The sequence below is a fragment of the Salmo salar genome, chromosome 14, assembly GCF_965601325.2.
Source record: "Salmo salar chromosome 14, fSalSal1, whole genome shotgun sequence".
In the NCBI taxonomy this organism is placed as follows: Eukaryota; Metazoa; Chordata; class Actinopteri; order Salmoniformes; family Salmonidae; genus Salmo; species Salmo salar.
The window spans coordinates 99,459,385-99,485,824 of record NC_138304.1 but is presented as its reverse complement, the minus strand read 5'-3'; the positions used below and the strand labels follow the sequence as shown (position 1 = coordinate 99,485,824).

The window sequence follows — 26,440 nt, the reverse complement described above, 5'->3', positions numbered from 1 at the left end:
TGTATCTATCCCTTTGGTGGTAGCAGTTCCAACCGTCTCGCTAGATGCACTGCTCTCGGGGCCATGCCAGCCCTCTCCTGGCTACTTCCTTTAACTACAGGAAAACTACATCTGTAGCTTTCAGCACACTGGACAAGGAAGTATAAATGGTATAAAAATGTAGAAGTCTATGGTTCTGAAGATCAAAGACAATGTTCCTGAATAAAGTCCACTCAGCAATCTGCACACAGGTGTCTGGTATGGTATCCAGAGGTGTTTAATCACATTAGAACCACAGAGCGAATGAGAAACAGTCTGTTGTTTGGTTAACCACATACACTCTTATATATATATATACAGAGCCTTCACTAAGCATTCACAGCCCTTGACTTATTCCACATTTTGTTTAACAGCCTGAATTCAAAATGGATCACATGGATTTTTCCTCTCACTCCATCATGACATCACAATACTCCATCATGACATCACAATACCCCATCATGACATCACAATACTCCATCATGACATCACAATACCCCATCATGACAAAGTGAAAACATGTTTTTAGACATTTTTGCTAATTTTATTGAAAATGAAATATCTCATTTACATAAGTATTCACACCCGAGTCAATACTTTGTATAAGCACCATCGGCAGTGACGACAGCGGTGAGTCTTTCTGGGTAAGTCTATGCACTTCCACACTTGGATTGTGTAACATTTGCCCATTATTCATTTAAAAATGATTCAAGCTCTGTCAAATTGGTTGTTGAGCAATGATAGACAACCATTTTCAGGTCTTGCCGTAGGTTTTCAAGTAGATTCATGTCAAAACTGTAATTCGGCCACTCAGGAACATGCACTGTCTTGGTAATTCACTCGTGTAAATTTGTTGTGTTTTAGGTTATTGTCCTGCTGAAAAGTGAATTCATCTCCCAGTGTCTGGTGGAAAGCAAACTGAACCAGGTTTTCCTCTAGGAGTTTACCTGTGCTTAGAGCCATTCTGTTAATTTATTTATCCTGAAAACTCCCCACTTCTTTCATGATTACATGCATACCCATAACATGATGCAGCCACCCCTCTGCTTCAAAATATGGATAGTGGTACTCAGTAATGTTCTGTATTGAATTTGTCCCAAACATAACACTTTGAATTCACCATTGGCCTCATGGTGAAATCCCTGAGCAGTTTCCTTCCTCTCGAGCAACTGAGTTAGGAAGGACATATCTTTGTAGTGACTGGGTGTATTGATACACCATCCAAAGTTTAATTAATAACTTCACTATGCTCAAAAGGGATATTCAATGTCTGCTTTTTTTTGCTTTTTACCCATCTACCAATAGGTGCCTTTCTTTGCGAAGCATTGTAAAACTTCCTTGGTCTTTGTGGTTGAATCAGTGTTTGACATTCTCTGCTCGACTGAGGGACTTTAACCTGTTTGGGGTACGGAGATGAGGTAGTCATTCAACAATCATGTTAAAACGCTTACTGCACACAGAGTGATTCCATGCAACTTATTTTAGCTTGACATAAAGGGTTTGAATACATACTGACTCAATACAACTTTTCATTTTTAATTCATTTGCATTTTAATGTATAAAAAAAAAAAAAAAAAGACATGATTCCACTTCGAGGGGGCCAGTGACAAAAAACTAAATATAATTAATTTTAAATTCAGGCTGTAACAAAATTAGGGAAAAGTCAAGGGGTGTGAATACTTTCTGAAGGCACTGTATCTAATCATCTTTATCCCAGAAAAACATCTACAGCCGTACTCTGATTGTAGGAGAGAATGCATCTCCAACGGTCCTCAACTAAATGAGAAAACCTACAGGCCGTTTCCATTGGATCAGTACATCAGTATTATTCATTAGAAAACTAGGATATAGTTGTAATAGAAGCGCCAGGGAATTAGCTGGGTGATCAGAGCTGGGTCATATTCAGTAGCAAAACGGTTTGATAACAGATAAGGAACCTTTGTTCAAGTCGTACATTCGCACTACTGAACACAACCTTCGGTCCCTCAATCAGTGACATTGTATGGGACCATCCATCCGCTCCCAAATAAGGAATCATGCCTATAGACTACGCCCCCTCATCCCAGAATGCAGTGAGGCTCCTCAGAGCGTTGGGCCAGTAACCGAAAGCTAGCAGTGAAAATGTATCCTTGAGCAAGGCACTTAACCCTCATTTGCTCCAGGGGTGTCGTACTACTATGACTGACCCTGCAAAACACCACGTCACTGCACATGTCCGGGGGTATGTGACAATAAAATGTTGTGTTTTATTTTTTAGTGTTCTAAAGAGGCCCAGCCCATACCAGGAAGCCAGTTAGACCAGGACGAGAAGTTAGGAATTAAATAAGGAATCAACGCAATAATTAGAAAAATGATATGAAAAACTAATTAAAACAAGGGTGGTGGGATAGATTAAGGTTAGAGTAGGGAGGGAGGGAAGGAGGGAAAGCGGGAGGGAGAGAGAGAATTTATTGCAGAGGGTAGAATCACGGTTTCTGCTGTCAGTTGGAGGATGGATAGCAGAGGGGAGGGATGAAAAGGGGGAAGAGAGGGAATGATAGAGTTTACACAGTAGTTATTGTTGTGGGTAGTATGGTTGATGTGGTGGGTGCTGGGGCTGCTGTTGGTAGGGGTAGGGGTGCTGCTGTGTGGGGGGGCCCCCGGGGAAGCCCCCCTGTCCGGGTGCTGGGGCCTGCTGATAGGGGACGTAGGGCTGCATGTTGGGCTGCATAGCGGGGGGCATGTTGTACTGGCCGTACGCTGCATACGGATTATAACCCATAGGCATCTGGTATGCATACCTGGAGATACAGAGAGAGAGAGAGAGAGTTAAGAGAGACAGAGAGAGTTAGGAGAGAGAGGGGGAGGGATAGTTAGAAGGGGAGAGAGGGATAGTTAGAAGGGGAGAGAGGGATAGTTAGAAGGGGAGAGAGGGATAGTTAGAAGGGGAGAGAGTTAGGAGTTAGAAGGGGAGAGAGAGATAGTTAGAAGGGGAGAGAGGGATAGTTAGAAGGGGAGAGAGGGATAGTTAGAAGGGGAGAGAGGGATAGTTAGAAGGGGAGAGAGGGATAGTTAGAAGGGGAGAGAGAGATAGTTAGAAGGGGAGAGAGGGATAGTTAGAAGGGGAGAGAGGGATAGTTAGAAGGGGAGAGAGGGATAGTTAGAAGGGGAGAGAGGGATAGTTAGAAGGGGAGAGAGAGATAGTTAGAAGGGGAGAGAGGGATAGTTAGAAGGGGAGAGAGAGATAGTTAGAAGGGGAGAGAGGGATAGTTAGAAGGGGAGAGAGGGATAGTTAGAAGGGGAGAGAGGGATAGTTAGAAGGGGAGAGAGGGATAGTTAGAAGGGGAGAGAGGGATAGTTAGAAGGGGAGAGAGAGATAGTTAGAAGGGGAGAGAGGGATAGTTAGAAGGGGAGAGAGGGATAGTTAGAAGGGGAGAGAGAGATAGTTAGAAGGGGAGAGAGGGATAGTTAGAAGGGGAGAGAGGGATAGTTAGAAGGGGAGAGAGGGATAGTTAGAAGGGGAGAGAGGGATAGTTAGAAGGGGAGAGAGGGATAGTTAGAAGGGGAGAGAGGGATAGTTAGAAGGGGAGAGAGGGATAGTTAGAAGGGGAGAGAGGGATAGTTAGAAGGGGAGAGAGGGATAGTTAGAAGGGGAGAGAGGGATAGTTAGAAGGGGAGAGAGGGATAGTTAGAAGGGGAGAGAGAGAGAGAGAGACAGCAATGGAAGTGTGACTAGAACAACGGACGAATAACAGTTGTGCAACTCTCACACAGTCTGCCGACTGGGACAATAAAGATAGATTGATTCACCCTGGGTATCCCTGGTAGGTGGGGTAAGGCGGTCCCTGTGCCTGTGAGGGAGGGGCCATGGGTGGGGGGTTTCCTGGTTGAGGCTGGTTGTCTGGTGCGGAGGCAGCCTGGGGGGTGAAGGCAGGGGGAGGGGGCCGCTGGGGCGGCTGGGCCTTCACCTGGGGCTGCTGAGGCTGCTGGGAACGGGAAAGAAGGGAAAATCAGAGATCAATAAAAATAAAAAAAAGGAATAAAAAAAAAAGAAATAGATAAATAGTAAACACTGTGATAAACATTTCATTTATTGATTGCTTGAAAAATTATATTTCCACAATAAGAGACAACATTAGTCATTTTTATCTGTCGTGATTGAGGGAGTTCGATCAGGCTGAACCGGTGTGAACCGTTGAGGAGGAGCAGCCTGATCAAATCCAACAGTAATCTGTGCTGCCCAGTCATATCGTCAACAAGGCAGCATGGCACATCATTCAAAAACATGTCTTCTCCATCAAATATAGGTTTGAATTTTCTAACATGTTTTCCTTGAGAAGGTAGATAAAGCACAGACTTTTGTTTGTTTGTTATCAAGTGCAAACATTCTTAAAAACAGAGTTGTCTGTTTAAACAACTAGCACGCAGCTCAGACACCCATATACATACTCCACAAGACATGCCACCAGAGGTGTCTTCACAGTCCCCAGGTCCAGAACAGACTATGGGAGGCGCATAGAGCCATGACTACAGAGAAATCTACTCCACATCAGGTAACTGATGCAGCAGTAAAAAAACTGATCAAAATACACACACATGCTTCAAACACACACACTGTAAACACACACACACACACACACACACACACACACACACACACACACACACACACACACACACACACACACACACACACACACACATACACACACACACACACACACCTGGATGGTGTTGTAGTAGAGTAGTGGCTGTGGGGTATAATATATTATGATAAACTGTTGATAAACTGTTGTAAAATGTATTTCATGTTTAAAAATTGTATTATAATGTATTTTACTGCCTTACATTTTTGCTGGACCCCAGGAAGATTATCTGCTGCCTTGGCATGTGTTTTACATATAAACTCAGCAAAAAAAGAAACGTCCTCTCACTGTCAACTGCGTTTATTTTCAGCAAACTTAACATGTGTAAATATTTGTATGAACATAAGATTCAACAACTGAGACATAAACTGAACAAGTTCCACAGACATGTGACTAACAGAAATTGAATAATATGCCCCTGAACAAAGGCGGGGTCAAAATCAAAAGTAACAGTTAGTATCTGGTGTGGCCACCAGCTGCATTAAGTCCTGCAGGTGCATCTCCTCCTCATGGACTGCACCAGATTTGCCAGTTCTTGCTGTTAGATGTTACCCCACTCTTCCACCAAGGCACCTGCAAGTTCCCGGACATTTCTGGGGGGAATGGCCCCAGCCCTCACCCTCCGATCCAACAGGTCCCAGATGTGCTCAATGGGATAGAGATCTGGGCTCTTCGTTGGCCATGGCAAAACACTGACATTCCTGTCTTGCAGGAAATCACGCACAGAACGAGCAGTATGGCTGGTGGCATTGTCATGCTGGAGGGTCATGTCAGGATGAGCCTGCACGAAGGGTACCACATGAGGGAGGAGGATGTCTTCCCTGTAACGCACAGCGTTGAGATTGCCTGCAATGACAACAAGCTCAGTCCGATGATGCTGTGACACACTGCCCCAGACCATGACGGACCCTCCACCTCCAAATCGATCCCACTCCAGAGTACAGGCCTCGGTGTAACGTTCATTCCTTTGACGATAAACGCAAAGCCGACCATCACCCCTGGTGAGACAAAACCGCGACTCATCAGTGAAGAGCACTGGTCCAGCAACGGCGGGTTTGTGCCCATAGGCAATGTTGTTGCCGGTGATGTCTGGTGAGGACCTGCCTTACAACAAGCCCTCAGTCCAGCCTCTCCTCAGTCCAGCCTCTCTCAGCCTATTGCGGACAGACTGAGCACTGATGGAGGGATTGTGCGTTCCTGGTGTAACTCGGGCAGTTGTTGTTGCCATCCTGTACCTGTCCCGCAGGTGTGATGTTTGGATGTACCGATCCTGTGCAGGTGTTGTTACACGTGGTCTGCCACTGAGAGGACGATCAGCTGTCCGTCCTGTCTCCCTGTAGCGCTGTCTTAGGCGTCTCACAGTACAGACATTGCAATTTATTGCCCTGGCCACATCTGCAGTCCTCATGCCTCCTTGCAGCATGCCTAAGGCACGTTCACGCAGATGAGCAGGGACCCTGGGCATCTTTCTTTTGGTGTTTTTCAGAGTCAGTAGAAAGGCCTCTTTAGTGTCCTAAGTTTTCATAACGGTGACCTTAATTGCCTACCGTCTGTAAGCTGTTAGTGTCTTAACGACAGTTCCACAGGTGCATGTTCATTAATTGTTTATGGTTAATTGAACAAGCATGGTGAAACAGTGTTTAAACCCTTTACAAGGAAGATCTGTGAAGTTATTTGGATTTTTACAAATTATCTTTGAAAGACAGGTTCCTGAAAAAGGGATGTTTAATTTTTTTGCTGAGCTTATTTCCACACTATGAGGTTGGAATCATACCGTGAAATTCAGAAAATGATGATAATATCCTTAGTGTAAGAGCTGTTTGAAAAGGCCGCCTGAAATTTCAGCCTGTTTTGGTGGGACGGAGTTTTGCCCTGCCTGGTGTAAATTATTCAATAGACCAATAAGAAAGAGTTCCAAACCTCTGCCAATAACAGCTAGTTTTCCCCTCCCCGGCCTCGCAAAATTTCTGCTTGAGAAATTGCTCTTTACAAAGAAGCTATTTTTGAAAACAATGGCAGTCAGGTACTTCATTGTTAACCAGAAATGATTTGATATTGAGATAAAGGTCAAATGAAGATGTTTTTAACATACAGTATCAGTCAAAAGAACCAGAGCTCCGGAGTGGTCTAAGGCACTGCATCTCAGTGCGATAGGCGTCTCTACAGACTCCGGTTCGATTTCAGGCTGTAATCACAGCCGGCCGTGATTGGGAGTCCCATAGGGCGACGCACAATTGGCCCAGCATCGTCGGGGTTAGGGTTTGGGTGGGTCGTCATTGTAAATAAGATTTTGTTCATAACCGACTTGCCTAGTTAAATGAAAGGTAAAATTGTTTTTTATTGTCTACATTGTAGAATAATAGTGAAGACATCAAAACTATGAAATAAGATATGGAATCATGTAGTAACCAAAAAAGGTGTTAAATCAAGACATATTTTAGATTTGAGATTCTTCAAAGTAGCCACCTTTTTAAAAGGCATTTAACCTTTATTTAACCTTTATTTAACTAGGCAAGTCAGTTAAGAACAAATTCTTATTTTCAGTGACGGCCTAGGAACAGTGGGTTAACTGCCTGTTCAGGGGCAGAATGACTGTTGAGATTTCTAGCTCACTCAGGAAAAGAAAAATATATATATATATAAATAGATAAAAGAGAAGCAAATGGGTCTGATGTGTTCAATTAAATGGGGAACGAGTGATTTCTTTAAGTTTCTTAGATGCTCAAATATGTTACGTTATGTGCGCATGCGCAGCTTCACTAGAGACTTAAATTACAGCACCTGGTAATCACTTCCCCGTAGACAATCATCAGGAGCACACAGCCCGTTGGTATGTAACTGCGAACTACTCAGTCTAGCATTGATGTTTAAGTCACTTATATGTTTGTGCACTGAACGTTTACCTCACTGTGTTGGTGTTAGTTGGCCGGGAGTAACTTGTAGCTCGCTGGGTGCGGTAGCTCAGCGAACCAGATGCTATATAGCATTAGGCTATTATTATCAGCCATTTGCATTGTGCTGATTGTTCGGAGCACTCTGCTGGTTTCTGGTGGCGGTGGTGATAGCGGTGGTTTGGTTCAGTGATCCCTGGTGGAGTGCCGCATTATGTTGCGTTTGTGTGTAAATCCTTTGGACGAGGCATGTGGTGGCATGGGTTCTGTGTCCTGTGACAGCGTCCATAGCAACCTGTGATGGCAGAGTCACTGTGCGCATGCTCCTCTGGCGCTGGGCATTCTGGGTGATGTAGTCGGTGCTGTTTTAAGCCAGATTCGCCACATCTTTGATGGTGTTGCAGGCTTATTTGATTTATTATTATTATTATTATTATTATATTACTTGAATAATATACTAAATAATATATCTGAATAATATATTGTCATTACCTGTTTGTTGTATTTCAGGTTTATGACCTGTGGTCATTTGATTTAAAATAAAATTAAGGACAAAACACGAGTCATGACATTGTGATGGTTGAGCGTTTTCGGAGGGCTAAATAACGAAATTCCGAACAATGACAGATTTGTACCTTGTCAGCTCGGGGATTTGAACTTGCAACCTTTCGGTTACTAGTCCAACGCTCTAACCACTAGGCTACCCTGCCGCCCTTGATGAGAGCTTTGAACACTTTTGGCATTCTCTCAACCAGCTTCATGAGGTAGTCACCTGGAATGCATTTCAAATAACAGGAGAACCTTGTTAAAAAGTTAATTTGTGGAATTTCTTTCCTTAATCTGTTTGAGCCAATCAGTTGTGTTGTGACAAGGTAAGGGTTGGTATACAGAAGATAGTGAGCAACAGTGAAATAGGGTTATGTTTTGTAAGGGGCCACTTTGGGATGAGGCAATCAGAGGGCCTCACAGATCTTTAATTTGTTGTACTTTTTCTTCCAATATTATCAATTGAGAGCAAATTCAGAGCAATAGAATACATGTAATTGATTTGATGTACAGCACATCACAAATATATACAGACACACATCAAATAGGTTACATCACATGTATAAGACCAATATTAAGGGTTAATTCAGTAGTTGGATGAGTAAAAATGTCCCTTCTGCTGCTTGACTGAATTCATTCTAAAACGTATAGTCTGTTGCCATCCTTGTGAGGCAATCCAGGTGTGCATTGGTCAGTCTGTTTCTCTGTTCATTGTTGAAAATGTCACTTCACATGAATAAGTGCTGACAAAAAATGATGTCACCTTTTGCACACACTGCTTCAGAAGTAGATACTCTGACAAGGCTCCAGAAATGGGTAACACCTGATCTTAGTTCACCTGGCAATGTGTCATTTTCCCGCAGCGCCACTCTCTCACTCTTTTCCAGCAGGTCAGGACAGAGGGCTGTGATCAGAGAGGACACTATCTCACTCTCTATTCCAGCACGGTCAGGACAGACGGTTGTGATGACTGGGTCAAAGAGGACACTATCACTCTCTATTCCAGCACGGTCAGGACAGAGGGCTGTGATCTCACTCTCTATTCCAGCACGGTCAGGACAGAGGGTTGTGATGACTGGGGGTCAGAGAGGACACTGGCACATGAAAGGGGTTCTCAATGAAGTTGAAAAACTCCTTGTACTCCATGATATCCTTGAATCTTGACTCCAACATCAACTCTTCCAACACACCTCTGCATCCTAGCTAAATGTAGTGGTATGTCTGGGTTGGATGTGGTGACCGCTGAGAGTTTTGGGAAATGAACAAACTGTCAGGTGTGAACAGTGTAGTGATTTGATTTTGAAATGTTGTGAACACGCAGCGTTTTACCCAGAGTTTTAGCTTTCCCTTGGAGCTGGAGATTCACCGTGTTCAGGTGGCAGATGACGTAAGTTTTAAAAAGCCAGCTTTAATATCCACTGTAGATCATCCAGCTCTGGCTCCTCTCTCTCCCCTTGCTTACAACAAATTCACGGATTTGAGGGAGGAGAGAGAGAAATCTTTCCAAAACTCTGTCACGAGACAGCCATTTCACCTCATTGTGAAATATCAAGTCGCCGTATACTGTCTGGTATTTCCGCCAGCAGCTCTCGGAATTGACGGTGATTCAGTGCCCTCGCAATAATAATAATAATAATGTTCATGACTTGCTGCATCACATTCTGTAAAGTCGCAAGCGCTTCCTGATGAATGAAACAATGAAATGTAACAAATTCGGGAATATCCTCTCTTTCTCATCAGGCCTATGAGTCCCTTCTCCTTCCTTCGCGTGTTTGTGGCGCTTCAGCGCACACAGATGCCAGATTTGACCAGTCAATATTATTAAATCAGCAACAACAACAAATAAATGTAACAAGGGCTTTCAGAATATCCTCTCCTCGTGTTTGTCCCTGAAGGGGAAGTAAACATAAAAGTTCCTATCTCAATGACTCGTTTAGAAGAAGCGGATCCAAACGCATAATTGGGCAATGTAACTTAGATCAGTGCTTTCCTCAAGCGCAACACTAAAACATGGCTCCATGGATATGTCAGTAATCAGTTGCTTACCGATGTCTTCTATGAGTCTTGTTATGGTCGAGTCTGAGAGTTGTAGTCCCTTAAATTTGCTTTAAAATAGCTTCCTAGTTTGTGAAATCAGCATACAATGTTTTGGCTGAGGCCCAAAAGCGTTTTTTTTTGACAATCTCCGTGTCTGTGAAGGCCTTCTTGTTTCTTGCGAGTATCCAAGCAATCTCATATGTTGCCTCTGTTATTTTCTCTGCAACAGTGATAGATCTGTCCTTTGAGTTGATCTATGTTGTTGTTTCTGAGGTTGCTTTGTGGCGGATATGTTTTGTCAGTGGGCAGTGTGACTGGAAATGTAACTCTAAATTTGCTCGTTTAAAACAATTGACTGCCTTCTGGCGAATAAGACAAAGTGAGCTAGTCCCATCATGCAGCTCAAAAAAATACTTGTCTGTCCGTTCCTTTCTCTTTGTGATCACCGGAGCCACGTTAGCTAGCTGCATTTCCCCGCCGCCATCTTCCTTGTTTTCCGGTGGTTGTTCGTTCATAGCTGTCACCTTGTTCTCCAGCTCTTCCCCCTCATTTTCAATATCAATAGATTTACATTTATTTTTAATTTATTTTTAACAATAAATCAAGCCATGTCGACCAGACTGCAAAATTAGCTAGTCGCAAACTGATATGTTCGCTGTAGCTGAGCAGTTGCGTTCTATTTCGGCCTTTCAGTTCAACAGCCATCCATCTGCCGTCCAGGGATGATATATTCAATGAAGTGATTCAGACCTGCATTAAACACATTGAATTGAATCATTATGTATTATGACTGGAAAATAGTTACAGTACCACTGCCCTACTTGGTAAAAGACCAAGAACAGCTCAAATAAGCAAAGAGAGACGACAGTCCATCATTACTTTAAGACATGAAGGTCAGTAAATCCAGAAAATGTCAAGAACTTCTAAAGTTCGTTCAAGTGCAGTCGCAAAAACCAAGCGCGACGATGAACCTGGCTCTCATGAGGACCGCCACAGGAAAGGAAGACCCAGAGTTACCTCTGCTGCAGAGGATAAGTTCATTAGAGTTACCAGCCTCAGAAATCGGCAATTAAACAACCTCAGATGGGTGGAAATCTGTCCTTTGGTCTGATGAGTACAAATGAGACTTTTGGTTCCAACCTCCGTGTCTTTGTGAGACGCAGAGTAGGTGAACGGATGATCTCCGCATGTGTGGTTCCCACCGTGAAGCATGGAGGAGGAGGTGTGATGGTGCTTTGCTGGTGAAACTGTCTGTGATTTATTTAGAATTCAAGGCACACTTAACCAGCATGGCTACAACAGCATTCTGCAACGATACGCCATCCCACATGGTATGCGCTTAGTTGGACTATCATTTGTTTTTCAAAAGGACAAATGACCCAAAACACACCTCCAGGCTGTGTAAAGTCTATTTGACCAAGAAGGAGAGTCACCCGACCTCAACCCAATTGAGATGGTTTGGGATGAGTTAGACCGCAAAGTGAAGGAAAAGCAGCCAACAAGTGCTGAGTATATGTGGGAACTCCTTCAAGACTGTTGGAAAAGCATTCCAGGTGACTCTCTCGTGAAGCTGGTTGAGAGAATGCTAAGAGTGTGCAAAGCTGTCATGAAGACAAAGGGTGGCTACTTTGATTTGTTTAACACTTTTTTGTTTACTTCATGATTCCATGTGTGTCATTTCATATTTTTGATGTCTTTAGCATTATTCTACAATGTAGAAAATAGTAAAAATAAACAAAAACCTTTGAATGAGTAGGTGTCCAAACTTTTGACTGGTGCTGTATGTCAAACCAATGCTTATAAGGAAAATACGAGAGAAGAGCGAATGTAGCCTCCAGAGTGGAGCGGCAGTCTAAGGCATCACTACAGACCCGGGATCGATCCCAGGCTGTGTCACAACCGGCCAGGAACGAGAGTCCCATAGGGCGGCGCACAATGGGTTAAGGGAGGGTTTATCGGGGGGGGGGAGGGCGCTCTTGGCTCTAGCGACTCCTGGTGGCGGGGGCGGGGCACCTGCAGGCTGACTACGGTTGTCAGTTGAACGGTTAAGTGGGCGGGTGTTAAGAAGCGCGGTTTGGTGGGTCATGTTTCGGAGGATGCATGACTCGACCTTCACCTCTCCCGAGCCCATTGGGGAGTTGCAGCGGCGAGTCAAGATCGTAATTGGAGAAAAAGGGGGTAAAATAAAAAGACTAAAACAGAAAAAAAATTAATTAAAAAATACCCTCTCATATTTCTTTTAAACTCCCCTATTTTGGACCACCCCTCCCCCAGTAAATTTCTATCTGTCCCTTAATAGAATCACCTCTTTGGTACAGAGCTGCCCTCTGATTCAATCCTCCCACCTGCCCATCGATGATTGGCTACTTACAAAGACAGTCCTGGGAGCAGGGGTTGGGTCGGCGGCAGTGGGAGCAGGGTTAGTCTGGTAGGCGGGGACATTAAAGGACGGGGCGCTGGGCTCCCTGGCGATGCTCTGCTGCAAGTCCCTGGGTGGGTAACCACAACAAACAGCAATGTCAGGCGGCGGTCACCACGGCAACCACAACATCAGTCCCTTCTTGTGCACATGAAGTTCATCAAATGGCTACCCTGACAATTCACATTGACCCCCTTTATTATTTATCTATATGTTAGTTGTTGAGCACCAACTCTTGCACTGGCTCTATGAACACTCACTAGACTCTAGTCTGTTTATTATCTCTCTCGATAGCCCAGTCACTTTCACACCTAGCCACATGTACATACTGTATTACCTCAACTACCTCGTACCCCTGCACTGGGTACCAGTGCTCCTTGAATATAGGATTGCTTTTATTGCATTAACATTTTCTTTTTTTAATTTAGCAAATATTTGTCTTACTTTTTAACTCTGCACTGTTTGGATTAGGCTCGTAAGTAAGCATTTCACTGTAGAGTCTACACCTGTTGTAATCAGCGCATGTGACCAATACAATTTGATTTGATCACCAATCACAGAAAACCCATGATGTAATCAATGATATTTCACTAATAAGACACTACTTTGATTATTACAAATATAAGAATTGATGCATCATCATCATCATCATCATCATCATCATCATCATCACCACACACTTGAGCAGTTCGTCCCGTTCGGTCTTGCGGGCGAAGACGATGTCACTGCACTTGTTCTGGAACTTCAGCAGGATCTCTGTGAGGTCGTTGTAGAACTACAGAGAGAGAGAGAGAGAGAAAGTGATTGGTCAGATTGATAAACTAGGGTTTCCATCCAATAGCAACAGATTTTCATGTGAATATTCAAAAATCTGCATTTTCCAACCAGAGATGTTTCCATCAAAATGACTTGTTGCGGATAAATAAACATCTGTACGTGATGACGTAATGCACATTAAAGCACTTCCGCTGTTAAGTTTCCACGTACTGAATAAAAAGCAGAAGTTCAATGCACTTCCATTACATTTTCAACTCTACCGAGGATTTTGTCACAAAAACTGTTGCAAATAAATGACATACTTGCCCAATCTGGTTTCGGTGCATTACTTCAAACAGTTTGCTGATAAAATGTACAGGGTAGTATTAGATACGGATAAGAGCAAGAACATTATTTCAATATTTTGTTTTTAAAAAGTGTCAGCCAATCACTGTCACCAACATTCAAACATGAAGCTCAATATTTATTGGAAATTTGCACGAAGCTCACCTCAACCATCAACAGTTCTGAAGTTTTTAAAATAAGTTCTGAAGTTGATACAACTTATAATATCTTAAACTCTGCATGGTTTCCAACATCGTGGCGGTGGTACAACTTAACATGTGGTGGCCTGACTACATGTTTACCTGGATATGGTTATTTCATCAATAAATGTGTAGCCAACGCAATAGTTGAATAATCTATTTCACCACCCAAGAAATTATCTGCCCTTGTATAGTTTATATTTAAAAAAATGTGACATTCGGAAATGTTACAGACGTACGATTTCCATAAGGCCGGTCTTGAGTTTTTTTTTTATGCGTCAGGTAATTCATCCGCATGAAATGGTTGGATGGAAACCTGGTTCAAGACAAGTCAAACTCTTATCAAATTGAATCAGTTGTTTTTCCGGGCCTACAACAATTGTTATTGTCTATTGTTGGGAGAGACAGTGCTAAAGACAACCCTCTTGTTGCTTAGAGACAACCCTTCCTGCCATTCCCTAGGCCAGGGGCTCCCAAACTCTGGGCCCCCCGTCCAGCAACAAAACATTAGCTGCCATGTTAGTTGATCTGGACATCTCTGACAAGTTAGAAATAGTTCTCTAAGTTATGTAAAAACTAACAAGACAAGAGGAACTGATGATGTACAACTCAGTTTAGTAATGTCACCTTGTGTATTCTAGTATTACAACTCAGTTTAGTAATGTCACCTTGTGTATTCTACTATTACAACTCAGTTTAGTAATGTCACCTTGTACAGTCTACTATTACAACTCAGTTTAGTAATGTCACCTTGTACAGTCTACTATTACAACTCAGTTTAGTAATGTCACCTTGTGTATTCTACTATTACAACCCAGTTTAGTAATGTCACCTTGTACAGTCTACTATTACAACTCAGTTTAGTAATGTCACCTTGTGTATTCTACTATTACAACTCAGTTTAGTAATGTCACCTTGTGTATTCTACTATTACAACTCAGTTTAGTAATGTCACCTTGTGTATTCTACTATTACAACTCAGTTTAGTAATGTCACCTTGTGTATTCTACTATTACAACTCAGTTTAGTAATGTCACCTTGTACAGTCTACTATTACAACTCAGTTTAGTAATGTCACCTTGTACAGTCTACTATTACAACTCAGTTTAGTAATGTCACCTTGTGTATTCTACTATTACAACCCAGTTTAGTAATGTCACCTTGTACAGTCTACTATTACAACTCAGTTTAGTAATGTCACCTTGTACAGTCTACTATTACAACTCAGTTTAGTAATGTCACCTTGTGTATTCTACTATTACAACTCAGTTTAGTAATGTCACCTTGTGTATTCTACTATTACAACTCAGTTTAGTAATGTCACCTTGTGTATTCTACTATTACAACTCAGTTTAGTAATGTCACCTTGTGTATTCTACTATTACAACTCAGTTTAGTAATGTCACCTTGTACATTCTACTATTACAACTCAGTTTAGTAATGTCACCTTGTACAGTCTACTATTACAACTCAGTTTAGTAATGTCACCTTGTACAGTCTACTATTACAACTCAGTTTAGTAATGTCACCTTGTGTATTCTACTATTACAACTCAGTTTAGTAATGTCACCTTGTGTATTCTACTATTACAACTCAGTTTAGTAATGTCACCTTGTGTATTCTACTATTACAACCCAGTTTAGTAATGTCACCTTGTGTATTCTACTATTACAACTCAGTTTAGTAATGTCACCTTGTGTATTCTACTATTACAACTCAGTTTAGTAATGTCACCTTGTGTATTCTACTATTACAACTCAGTTTAGTAATGTCACCTTGTACAGTCTACTATTACAACTCAGTTTAGTAATGTCACCTTGTACAGTCTACTATTACAACTCAGTTTAGTAATGTCACCTTGTGTATTCTACTATTACAACTCAGTTTAGTAATGTCACCTTGTACAGTCTACTATTACAACTCAGTTTAGTAATGTCACCTTGTACAGTCTACTATTACAACTCAGTTTAGTAATGTCACCTTGTACAGTCTACTATTACAACTCAGTTTAGTAATGTCACCTTGTACATTCTACTATTACAACTTTCTAGAGTACATTTAAAGCCGGACTGAGTTCCTTTAAACATACACACAAATTTTGGACACCTACTAATTCCAGGGTTTTTCATTATTTTCTACATTGTAGAATAATAGTGAAGACATCAAAACTATTAAATAACATATGGAATCATGTAGTAACCAAAAAAGTGTTAAACAAATCAACATATGTTTTATATTTGAGATTCTTCAAAGTAGCCAGCCTTCCCTGTAGCTCAGTTGGTAGAGCATGGTGTTTGCAACGCCAGGGGTTGTGGGTTCGATTCCCACGGGGGGCCAGCACAGGAAAATAATTATATGAAATGTATGCATTCACTACTGTAAGTCGCTCTGGATAAGAGCGTCTGCTAAATGACTAAAATGTAAAATGTAAAATGTTTGCCTTGATCACAGCTTTGCACACTCTTAGCATTCTCTCAACCAGCTTCATGAGGTAGTCACCTGGAATGCATTTCAATTAACAGGTGTGCCTTGTTAAAAGTGAATTTGTGGAATTTCATTCCTTCTTAATGCATTTGAACCAATCAGTTGTGTTGCGACATGGCAGGGTTGGTATACAGAAGATATCCCTATTTGGTAAAAGACCAAGTCTATATTATGGCAAGAACAGCTCAAATAAGCAAGGCAAAATGACAGTCCATCATTACTTTAAGACATGAAGGTCAGTCAATCGGGAACTTTTCAAGAACTTTGAAATTTTCTTCAAGTGTAGTCGCGAAAACCATAAGCACCACGATGAAACTGTCTCTCATGAGGACCGCCACAGGAAAGGAAGCCCCAGAGTTACCTCTGCTGCAGAGGATAAGTTCATTAGAGTTACCAGCCTCAGAAATTGCAGCCCAAATAAATTCTTCAGAGTTCAAGTAACAGACACATCTCAAAATCAACTGTCCAGAGGAGACTGTGTGAATCAGGCCTTCATGGTCGAATTGCTGCAAAGAAACCACTACTGAAGGACACCAATAAGAAGAAGAGACTTGCTTGGGCCAAGAAACACGAGCAATGGACATTAGACCGGTGGAAATCTGTCCTTTGGTCTGATGAATCCAAATTAGAGAATTGGTTCCAACCGCAGTGTCTTTGTGAGACGCAGAGTAGGTGAACGGATGATCTCTGCATGTGTGGTTCCCACCGTGAAGCATGGAGGAGGAGGAAGTGTGATGGTGGTTTGCTGGTGACACGGTCTGTGATTTATTTAGAATTCAAAGCACACTTAAACAGCATGGCTACAACAGCATTCTGCAGCGATACGTCATCCCATCTGATATGCGCTTAGTTGGACTATCATTTGTTTTTGAACAGAACAACGACCCAAAACACACCTCCAGGCTGTGTAAGGAGAGTGATGGAGGGAAGGAGGAGAGTGATGGAGTGCAGCATCAGATGACCTGGCCTCCACAATCACCTGACCTCAACCCAATTGAGATGGTTTGGGATGAGTTGGACCGCAGAGTGAAGGAAAAGCAGCCAACAAGTGCTCAGCATATGTGGGAACTCCTTCAAGACTGTTGGAAAAGCATTCCAGGTGACTCTCTCATGAAGCTGGTTGAGAGAATGCCAAGAATGTGCAACGCTGTCATCAAGGCAAAAGGTGGCTACTTTGAAGAATCTGAAATATATTTTAATTTGTTTAACCCTTTTTTTGGTTACTAAAGGATTCCATATGTGTTATTTTATAGTTTTGATGTCTTTACTATTATTATACAATGTAGAAAATAGTTCAAATAAAGAATAACCCTTGAATGAGTAGGAGTGTCCATACTTTTGACTGGTACTGTATATATTTATTTTTTGGGGGTGGGGACCCCGTCGGGGGCACAGCCCTACAGTTTGGGAGCCACTGCCCTAGGCGACAGTTACCTTGGTGCCCTCTTTGAGGTTGCTGGTGATCTCTACGTAGCTGTCGTGGGCTGAGGCCAGCTTCTTCAACACCTCCTCACGATCATTAGCCTCCGAGTTGGACTGCTTCAGCTTGGAGAACTCCTGGTGGGACGTCTGGCGGGGGGGGGGGAGACAACCAACAGATGGAAGGAGAGAATCCACAAGGTAAACTCTCTTTTTAGGAAGTATACGTGGAAAGTGTTTGTGTATATAGGCCAGCAGTATATGCAGGTGTGTAATATGTTACATATATATATAACATATTACACACCTGCATATACTGCTGGCCTATATACACTGCTCAAAAAAATTAAGGGAACACTAAAATAACACATCCTAGATCTGAATGAAAGAAATAATCTTATTAAATACTTTTTTCTTTACATAGTTGAATGTGCTGACAACAAAATCACAAAAATAAATCAATGGAAATCCAATTTATCAACCCATGGAGGTCTGGATTTGGAGTCACACTCAATATTAAAGTGGAAAACCACACTACAGGCTGATCCAACTTTGATGTAATGTCCTTAAAACAAGTCAAAATGAGGCTCAGTAGTGTGTGTGGCCTCCACGTGCCTGTATGACCTCCCTACAACGCCTGGGCATGCTCCTGATGAGGTGGCGGATGGTCTCCTGAGGGATCTCCTCCCAGACCTGGACTAAAGCATCCGCCAACTCCTGGACAGTCTGTGGTGGATGGAGCGAGACATGATGTCCCAGATGTGCTCAATTGGATTCAGGTCTGGGGAACGGGCGGGCCAGTCCATACATCAATGCCTTCCTCTTGCAGGAACAGCTGACACACTCCAGCCACATGAGGTCTAGCATTGTCTTGCATTAGGAGGAACCCAGGGCCAACCGCACCAGCATATGGTCTCACAAGGGGTCTGAGGATCTCATCTCGGTACCCAATGGCAGTCAGGCTACCTCTGGCGAGCACATGGAGGGCTGTGCGGCCCCCCCAAAGAAATGCCACCCCACACCATGACTGACCCACCGCCAAACCGGTTATGCTGGAGGATGTTGCAGGCAGCAGAACGTTCTCCACGGCGTCTCCAGACTCTGTCACGTGCTCAGTGTGAACCTGCATTCATCTGTGAAGAGCACAGGGCGCCAGTGGCGAATTTGCCAATCTTGGTGTTCTCTGGCAAATGCCAAACGTCCTGCACGGTGTTGGGCTGTAAGCACAACCCCCACCTGTGGACGTCGGGCCATCATACCACCCTCATGGAGTCTGTTTCTGACCGTTTGAGCAGACACATGCACATTTGTGGCCTGCTGGAGGTTATTTTGCAGGGCTCTGGCAGTGCTCGTCCTTGCACAAAGGCGGAGGTAGCGGTCCTGCTGCTGGGTTGTTGCCCTCCTACGGCCTCCTCCACGTCTCCTGATGTACTGGCCTGTCTCCTGGTAGCGCCTCCATGCTCTGGACACTACGCTGACAGACACAGCAAACCTTCTTGCCACAGCTCGCATTGATGTGCCATCCTGGATGAGCTGCACTACCTGAGCCACTTGTGTGGGTTGTAGACTCCGTCTCATGCTACCACTAGAGTGAAAGCACCGCCAGCATTCAAAAGTGACCAAAACATCAGCCAGGAAGCATAGGAACTGAGAAGTGGTCTGTGGTTACCACCTGCAGAACCACTCCTTTATTGGGGGTGTCTTGCTAATTGCCTATAATTTCCACCTGTTGTCTATTCCATTTGCACAACAGCAATGCGAAATGTATTGTCAATCAGTGTTGCTTCCTAAGTGGACAGTTTGATTTCACAGAAGTGTGATTGACTTGGAGTTACATTGTTGTTTAAGTGTTCCCTTTATTTTTTTGAGCAGTATATCTATCTATCAGGTGTGTGTGTGTGTACCTGCACTTTGCCCAGCAGCTCTTCCTGAGAGCGGAGGCTGGCCTGAACCCTCTGGCTGTAGCTGCCGTATGATTGGTCCAGTTGGCTCATTGACAGTGCCTCCTCATTGATGGCCCCGTCCTGAGCCAGAGCCGTCAGGAAGCTGGAGGACATGTCAAAGGTCACCCCCTTAATCTCTGCCTCCAACCTCTCCCTCTCCTTCTTCACTTCCTCTAGCCGGGCCAGCTGGGAACGCAACACACTCACCACCTAGAGAGAGAATACATACTGTTAGTACACACTCACCACCTAGAGAATACATACTGTTAGTACACACTCACCACCTAGAGAATACATACTGTTAGTACACACTCACCACCTAGAGAGAGAATACATACTGTTAGTACACACTCACCACCTAGAGAGAGAATACATACTGTTAGTACACACTCACTACCTAGAGAATACATACTGTTAGTACACACTCACCACCTAGAGAGAAAATACATACTGTTAGTACACACTCACCACCTAGAGAGAAAATACATACTGTTAGTACACACTCACTACCTAGAGAGAGAATACATACTGTTAGTACACACTCACCACCTAGAGAGAGAATACATACTGTTAGTACACACTCACCACCTAGAGAGAGAATACATACTGTTAGTACACACTCACCACCTAGAGAGAGAATACATACTGTTAGTACACACTCACCACCTAGAGAGAGAATACATACTGTTAGTACACACTCACCACCTAGAGAGAGAATACATACTGTTAGTACACACTCACCACCTAGAGAGAGAATACATACTGTTAGTACACACTCACCACCTAGAGAGAGAATACATACTGTTAGTACACACTCACCACCTAGAGAGAGAATACATACTGTTAGTACACACTCACCACCTAGAGAGAGAATACATACTGTTAGTACACACTCACCACCTAGAGAGAGAATACATACTGTTAGTACACACTCACCACCTAGAGAGAGAATACATACTGTTAGTACACACTCACCACCTAGAGAGAGAATACATACTGTTAGTACACACTCACCACCTAGAGAGAGAATACATACTGTTAGTACACACTCACCACCTAGAGAGAGAATACATACTGTTAGTACACACTCACCACCTAGAGAGAGAATACATACTGTTAGTACACACTCACCACCTAGAGAGAGAATACATACTGTTAGTACACACTCACCACCTAGAGAGAGAATACATACTGTTAGTACACACTCACCACCTAGAGAGAGAATACATACTGTTAGTACACACTCACCACCTAGAGAGAGAATACATACTGTTAGTACACACTCACCACCTAGAGAGAGAATACATACTGTTAGTACACACTCACCACCTAGAGAGAGAATACATACTGTTAGTACACACTCACCACCTAGAGAGAGAATACATACTGTTAGTACACACTCACCACCTAGAGAGAGAATACATACTGTTAGTACACACTCACCACCTAGAGAGAGAATACATACTGTTAGTACACACTCACCACCTAGAGAATACATACTGTTAGTACACACTCACCACCTAGAGAGAGAATACATACTGTTAGTACACACTCACCACCTAGAGAATACATACTGTTAGTACACACTCACCACCTAGAGAGAGAATACATACTGTTAGTACACACTCACCACCTAGAGAGAGAATACATACTGTTAGTACACACTCACCACCTAGAGAGAGGGGAAATACACACACACTCTCTCACCTCGCTGCCCTGCAGTGTCTTCACAGGATTGGCTGATGGTATGGCAGCAGTGAGTTCAGCCTCAGGTTTACAGAGCAGAGCGATCATCTCACAGTGTGTATTATAACGCTCCTTGACCACCTGGTCCGCCTGCACTGCCTTGTCCAGCACACTGCGGAAGTTACCCCCCTCTGGACCGGGGGATGGGTGACAGAACATTTAATATCATTACATCAGTACTACACAACACCACACGTATCAGTATTTAACAATGTGTGTATTTTTGGATTTGTGTGTACCTGCTCTGAGTAGTTTATAGCGGTCTCCAGGTGTGTGTACCTGCTCTGAGTGGTTTCTAGAGGTCTCCAGGTGTGTGTACCTGCTCTGAGTGGTTTCTAGAGGTCTCCAGGTGTGTGTACCTGCTCTGAGTGGTTTCTAGAGGTCTCCAGGTGTGTGTACCTGCTCTGAGTGGTTTCTAGAGGTCTCCAGGTGTGTGTACCTGCTCTGAGTGGTTTCTAGAGGTCTCCAGGTGTGTGTACCTGCTCTGAGTGGTTTCTAGAGGTCTCCAGGTGTGTGTACCTGCTCTGAGTGGTTTCTAGAGGTCTCCAGGTGTGTGTACCTGCTCTGAGTGGTTTATAGCGGTCTCCAGGTGTGTGTACCTGCTCTGAGTGGTTTCTAGAGGTCTCCAGGTGTGTGTACCTGCTCTGAGTGGTTTATAGCGGTCTCCAGGTGTGTGTACCTGCTCTGAGTGGTTTCTAGAGGTCTCCAGGTGTGTGTACCTGCTCTGAGTGGTTTCTAGAGGTCTCCAGGTGTGTGTACCTGCTCTGAGTGGTTTCTAGAGGTCTCCAGGTGTGTGTGTGTACCTGCTCTGAGTGGTTTCTAGAGGTCTCCAGGTGTGTGTGTGTACCTGCTCTGAGTGGTTTCTAGAGGTCTCCAGGTGTGTGTACCTGCTCTGAGTGGTTTCTAGAGGTCTCCAGGTGTATGTACCTGCTCTGAGTGGTTTCTAGAGGTCTCCAGGTGTGTGTACCTGCTCTGAGTGGTTTCTAGAGGTCTCCAGGTGTGTGTACCTGCTCTGAGTGGTATAGAGGTCTCCAGGTGTGTGTACCTGCTCTGAGTGGTTTCTAGAGGTCTCCAGGTGTGTGTACCTGCTCTGAGTGGTATAGAGGTCTCCAGGTGTGTGTACCTGCTCTGAGTGGTATCTAGAGGTCTCCAGGTGTGTGTACCTGCTCTGAGTGGTTTCTAGAGGTCTCCAGGTGTGTGTACCTGCTCTGAGTGGTATAGAGGTCTCCAGGTGTGTGTACCTGCTCTGAGTGGTTTCTAGAGGTCTCCAGGTGTGTGTACCTGCTCTGAGTGGTTTCTAGAGGTCTCCAGGTGTGTGTACCTGCTCTGAGTGGTTTCTAGAGGTCTCCAGGTGTGTGTACCTGCTCTGAGTGGTTTCTAGAGGTCTCCAGGTGTGTGTACCTGCTCTGAGTGGTTTCTAGAGGTCTCCAGGTGTGTGTACCTGCTCTGAGTGGTATAGAGGTCTCCAGGTGTGTGTACCTGCTCTGAGTGGTTTATAGCGGTCTCCAGGTGTGTGTACCTGCTCTGAGTGGTTTATAGCGGTCTCCAGGTGTGTGTACCTGCTATGAGTGGTTTCTAGAGGTCTCCAGGTGTGTGTGTGTACCTGCTCTGAGTGGTTTCTAGAGGTCTCCAGGTGTGTGTGTGTACCTGCTCTGAGTGGTTTCTAGAGGTCTCCAGGTGTGTGTGTGTACCTGCTCTGAGTGGTTTCTAGAGGTCTCCAGGTGTGTGTACCTGCTCTGAGTGGTTTATAGCGGTCTCCAGGTGTGTGTGTGTACCTGCTCTGAGTGGTTTCTAGAGGTCTCCAGGTGTGTGTACCTGCTCTGAGTGGTTTCTAGAGGTCTCCAGGTGTGTGTGTGTACCTGCTCTGAGTGGTTTCTAGAGGTCTCCAGGTGTGTGTGTGTACCTGCTCTGAGTGGTTTCTAGAGGTCTCCAGGTGTGTGTGTGTACCTGCTCCGAGTGGTTTCTAGAGGTCTCCAGGTGTGTGTGTGTACCTGCTCCGAGTGGTTTCTAGAGGTCTCCAGGTGTGTGTGTGTACCTGCTCTGAGTGGTTTCTAGAGGTCTCCAGGTGTGTGTGTGTACCTGCTCTGAGTGGTTTCTAGAGGTCTCCAGGTGTGTGTACCTGCTCTGAGTGGTTTCTAGAGGTCTCCAGGTGTGTGTACCTGCTCTGAGTGGTTTCTAGAGGTCTCCAGGTGTGTGTGTGTACCTGCTCTGAGTGGTTTCTAGAGGTCTCCAGGTGTGTGTGTGTACCTGCTCTGAGTGGTTTCTAGAAGTCTCCAGGTGTGTGTGTGTACCTGCTCTGAGTGGTTTCTAGAGGTCTCCAGGTGTGTGTGTGTACCTGCTCTGAGTGGTTTCTAGAGGTCTCCAGGTGTGTGTGTGTACCTGCTCTGAGTGGTTTCTAGAGGTCTCCAGGTGTGTGTGTGTACCTGCTCTGAGTGGTTTCTAGAGGTCTCCAGGTGTGTGTGTACCTGCTCTGAGTGGTTTCTAGAGGTCTCCAGGTGTGTGTACCTGCTCTGAGTGGTTTCTAGAGGTCTCCAGGTGTGTGTACCTGCTCTGAGTGGTTTCTAGAGGTCTCCAGGTGTGTGTACCTGCTCTGAGTGGTTTCTAGAGGTCTCCAGGTGTGTGTACCTGCTCTGAGTGGTTTATAGCGGTCTCCAGGTGTGTGTACCTGCTCTGAGTGGTTTATAGCGGTCTCCAGGTGTGTGTGTGTACCTGCTCTGAGTGGTTTCTAGAGGTCTCCAGGTGTGTGTACCTGCTCTGAGTGGTTTCTAGAGGTCTCCAGGTGTGTGTGTGTACCTGCTCTGAGTGGTTTCTAGAGGTCTCCAGGTGTGTGTGTGTACCTGCTCTGAGTGGTTTCTAGAGGTCTCCAGGTGTGTGTGTGTACCTGCTCTGAGTGGTTTCTAGAGGTCTCCAGGTGTGTGTGTGTACCTGCTCTGAGTGGTTTCTAGAGGTCTCCAGGTGTGTGTGTGTACCTGCTCTGAGTGGTTTCTAGAGGTCTCCAGGTGTGTGTGTGTACCTGCTCTGAGTGGTTTATAGCGGTCTCCAGGTGTGTGTGTGTACCTGCTCTGAGTGGTTTATAGCGGTCTCCAGGTGTGTGTACCTGCTCTGAGTGGTTTCTAGAGGTCTCCAGGTGTGTACCTGCTCTGAGTGGTTTCTAGAGGTCTCCAGGTGTGTACCTGCTCTGAGTGGTTTCTAGAGGTCTCCAGGTGTGTGTGTGTACCTGCTCTGAGTGGTTTCTAGAGGTCTCCAGGTGTGTGTGTGTACCTGCTCTGAGTGGTTTCTAGAGGTCTCCAGGTGTGTGTGTGTACCTGCTCTGAGTGGTTTCTAGAGGTCTCCAGGTGTGTGTGTGTACCTGCTCTGAGTGGTTTCTAGAGGTCTCCAGGTGTGTGTGTGTACCTGCTCTGAGTGGTTTCTAGAGGTCTCCAGGTGTGTGTGTGTACCTGCTCTGAGTGGTTTCTAGAGGTCTCCAGGTGTGTGTGTGTACCTGCTCTGAGTGGTTTCTAGAGGTCTCCAGGTGTGTGTGTGTACCTGCTCTGAGTGGTTTCTAGAGGTCTCCAGGTGTGTGTGTACCTGCTCTGAGTGGTTTCTAGAGGTCTCCAGGTGTGTGTACCTGCTCTGAGTGGTTTATAGCGGTCTCCAGGTGTGTGTACCTGCTCTGAGTGGTTTATAGCGGTCTCCAGGTGTGTGTACCTGCTCTGAGTGGTTTCTAGAGGTCTCCAGGTGTGTGTGTGTACCTGCTCTGAGTGGTTTCTAGAGGTCTCCAGGTGTGTGTGTGTACCTGCTCTGAGTGGTTTCTAGAGGTCTCCAGGTGTGTGTGTGTACCTGCTCTGAGTGGTTTCTAGAGGTCTCCAGGTGTGTGTACCTGCTCTGAGTGGTTTCTAGAGGTCTCCAGGTGTGTGTACCTGCTCTGAGTGGTTTCTAGAGGTCTCCAGGTGTGTGTGTGTACCTGCTCTGAGTGGTTTCTAGAGGTCTCCAGGTGTGTGTGTGTACCTGCTCTGAGTGGTTTCTAGAGGTCTCCAGGTGTGTGTGTGTACCTGCTCTGAGTGGTTTCTAGAGGTCTCCAGGTGTGTGTACCTGCTCTGAGTGGTTTCTAGAGGTCTCCAGGTGTGTGTACCTGCTCTGAGTGGTTTCTAGAGGTCTCCAGGTGTGTGTACCTGCTCTGAGTGGTTTATAGCGGTCTCCAGGTGTGTGTACCTGCTCTGAGTGGTTTCTAGAGGTCTCCAGGTGTGTGTGTGTACCTGCTCTGAGTGGTTTCTAGAGGTCTCCAGGTGTGTGTGTGTACCTGCTCTGAGTGGTTTCTAGAGGTCTCCAGGTGTGTGTACCTGCTCTGAGTGGTTTCTAGAGGTCTCCAGGTGTGTACCTGCTCTGAGTGGTTTCTAGAGGTCTCCAGGTGTGTACCTGCTCTGAGTGGTTTCTAGAGGTCTCCAGGTGTGTACCTGCTCTGAGTGGTTTCTAGAGGTCTCCAGGTGTGTGTACCTGCTCTGAGTGGTTTCTAGAGGTCTCCAGGTGTGTGTACCTGCTCTGAGTGGTTTATAGCGGTCTCCAGGTGTGTGTACCTGCTCTGAGTGGTTTCTAGAGGTCTCCAGGTGTGTGTACCTGCTCTGAGTGTTTTCTAGAGGTCTCCAGGTGTGTGTACCTGCTCTGAGTGGTATCTAGAGGTCTCCAGGTGTGTGTACCTGCTCTGAGTGGTTTCTAGAGGTCTCCAGGTGTGTGTACCTGCTCTGAGTGGTTTCTAGAGGTCTCCAGGTGTGTGTACCTGCTCTGAGTGGTTTCTAGAGGTCTCCAGGTGTGTGTACCTGCTCTGAGTGGTTTCTAGAGGTCTCCAGGTGTGTGTACCTGCTCTGAGTGGTTTCTAGAGGTCTCCAGGTGTGTGTACCTGCTCTGAGTGGTTTCTAGAGGTCTCCAGGTGTGTGTACCTGCTCTGAGTGGTTTATAGCGGTCTCCAGGTGTGTGTACCTGCTCTGAGTGGTTTCTAGAGGTCTCCAGGTGTGTGTACCTGCTCTGAGTGGTTTCT

General features: G+C 44.8%; 1 protein-coding gene across 4 annotated transcripts in view; it reads right to left on the bottom strand.

Moving 5' to 3' along the window:
• Nucleotides 1-233: 233 nt before the first annotated feature.
• The window catches only part of LOC106593672 (programmed cell death 6-interacting protein), a 46,426-nt gene continuing 20,219 nt past the window's right edge, over nucleotides 234-26,440 (bottom strand). For 2 of the 4 annotated variants that reach the window (XM_045695012.2, XM_045695015.2), the window contains exons 12-18: nucleotides 21,391-21,560; nucleotides 19,645-19,893; nucleotides 17,756-17,890; nucleotides 13,217-13,311; nucleotides 12,489-12,606; nucleotides 3,808-3,983; nucleotides 234-2,798 (exon numbers count right to left, since the gene is read on the bottom strand). In XM_045695012.2, the coding sequence (XP_045550968.1) occupies nucleotides 2,573-2,798; nucleotides 3,808-3,983; nucleotides 12,489-12,606; nucleotides 13,217-13,311; nucleotides 17,756-17,890; nucleotides 19,645-19,893; nucleotides 21,391-21,560 (1,169 nt within the window). In that variant the 3' untranslated portion in view covers nucleotides 234-2,572. The remainder of the gene's footprint in view (nucleotides 2,799-3,807; nucleotides 3,984-12,488; nucleotides 12,607-13,216; nucleotides 13,312-17,755; nucleotides 17,891-19,644; nucleotides 19,894-21,390; nucleotides 21,561-26,440) is intronic. The other 2 variants (XM_045695013.2, XM_045695014.1) reach the window with 2 other exon arrangements.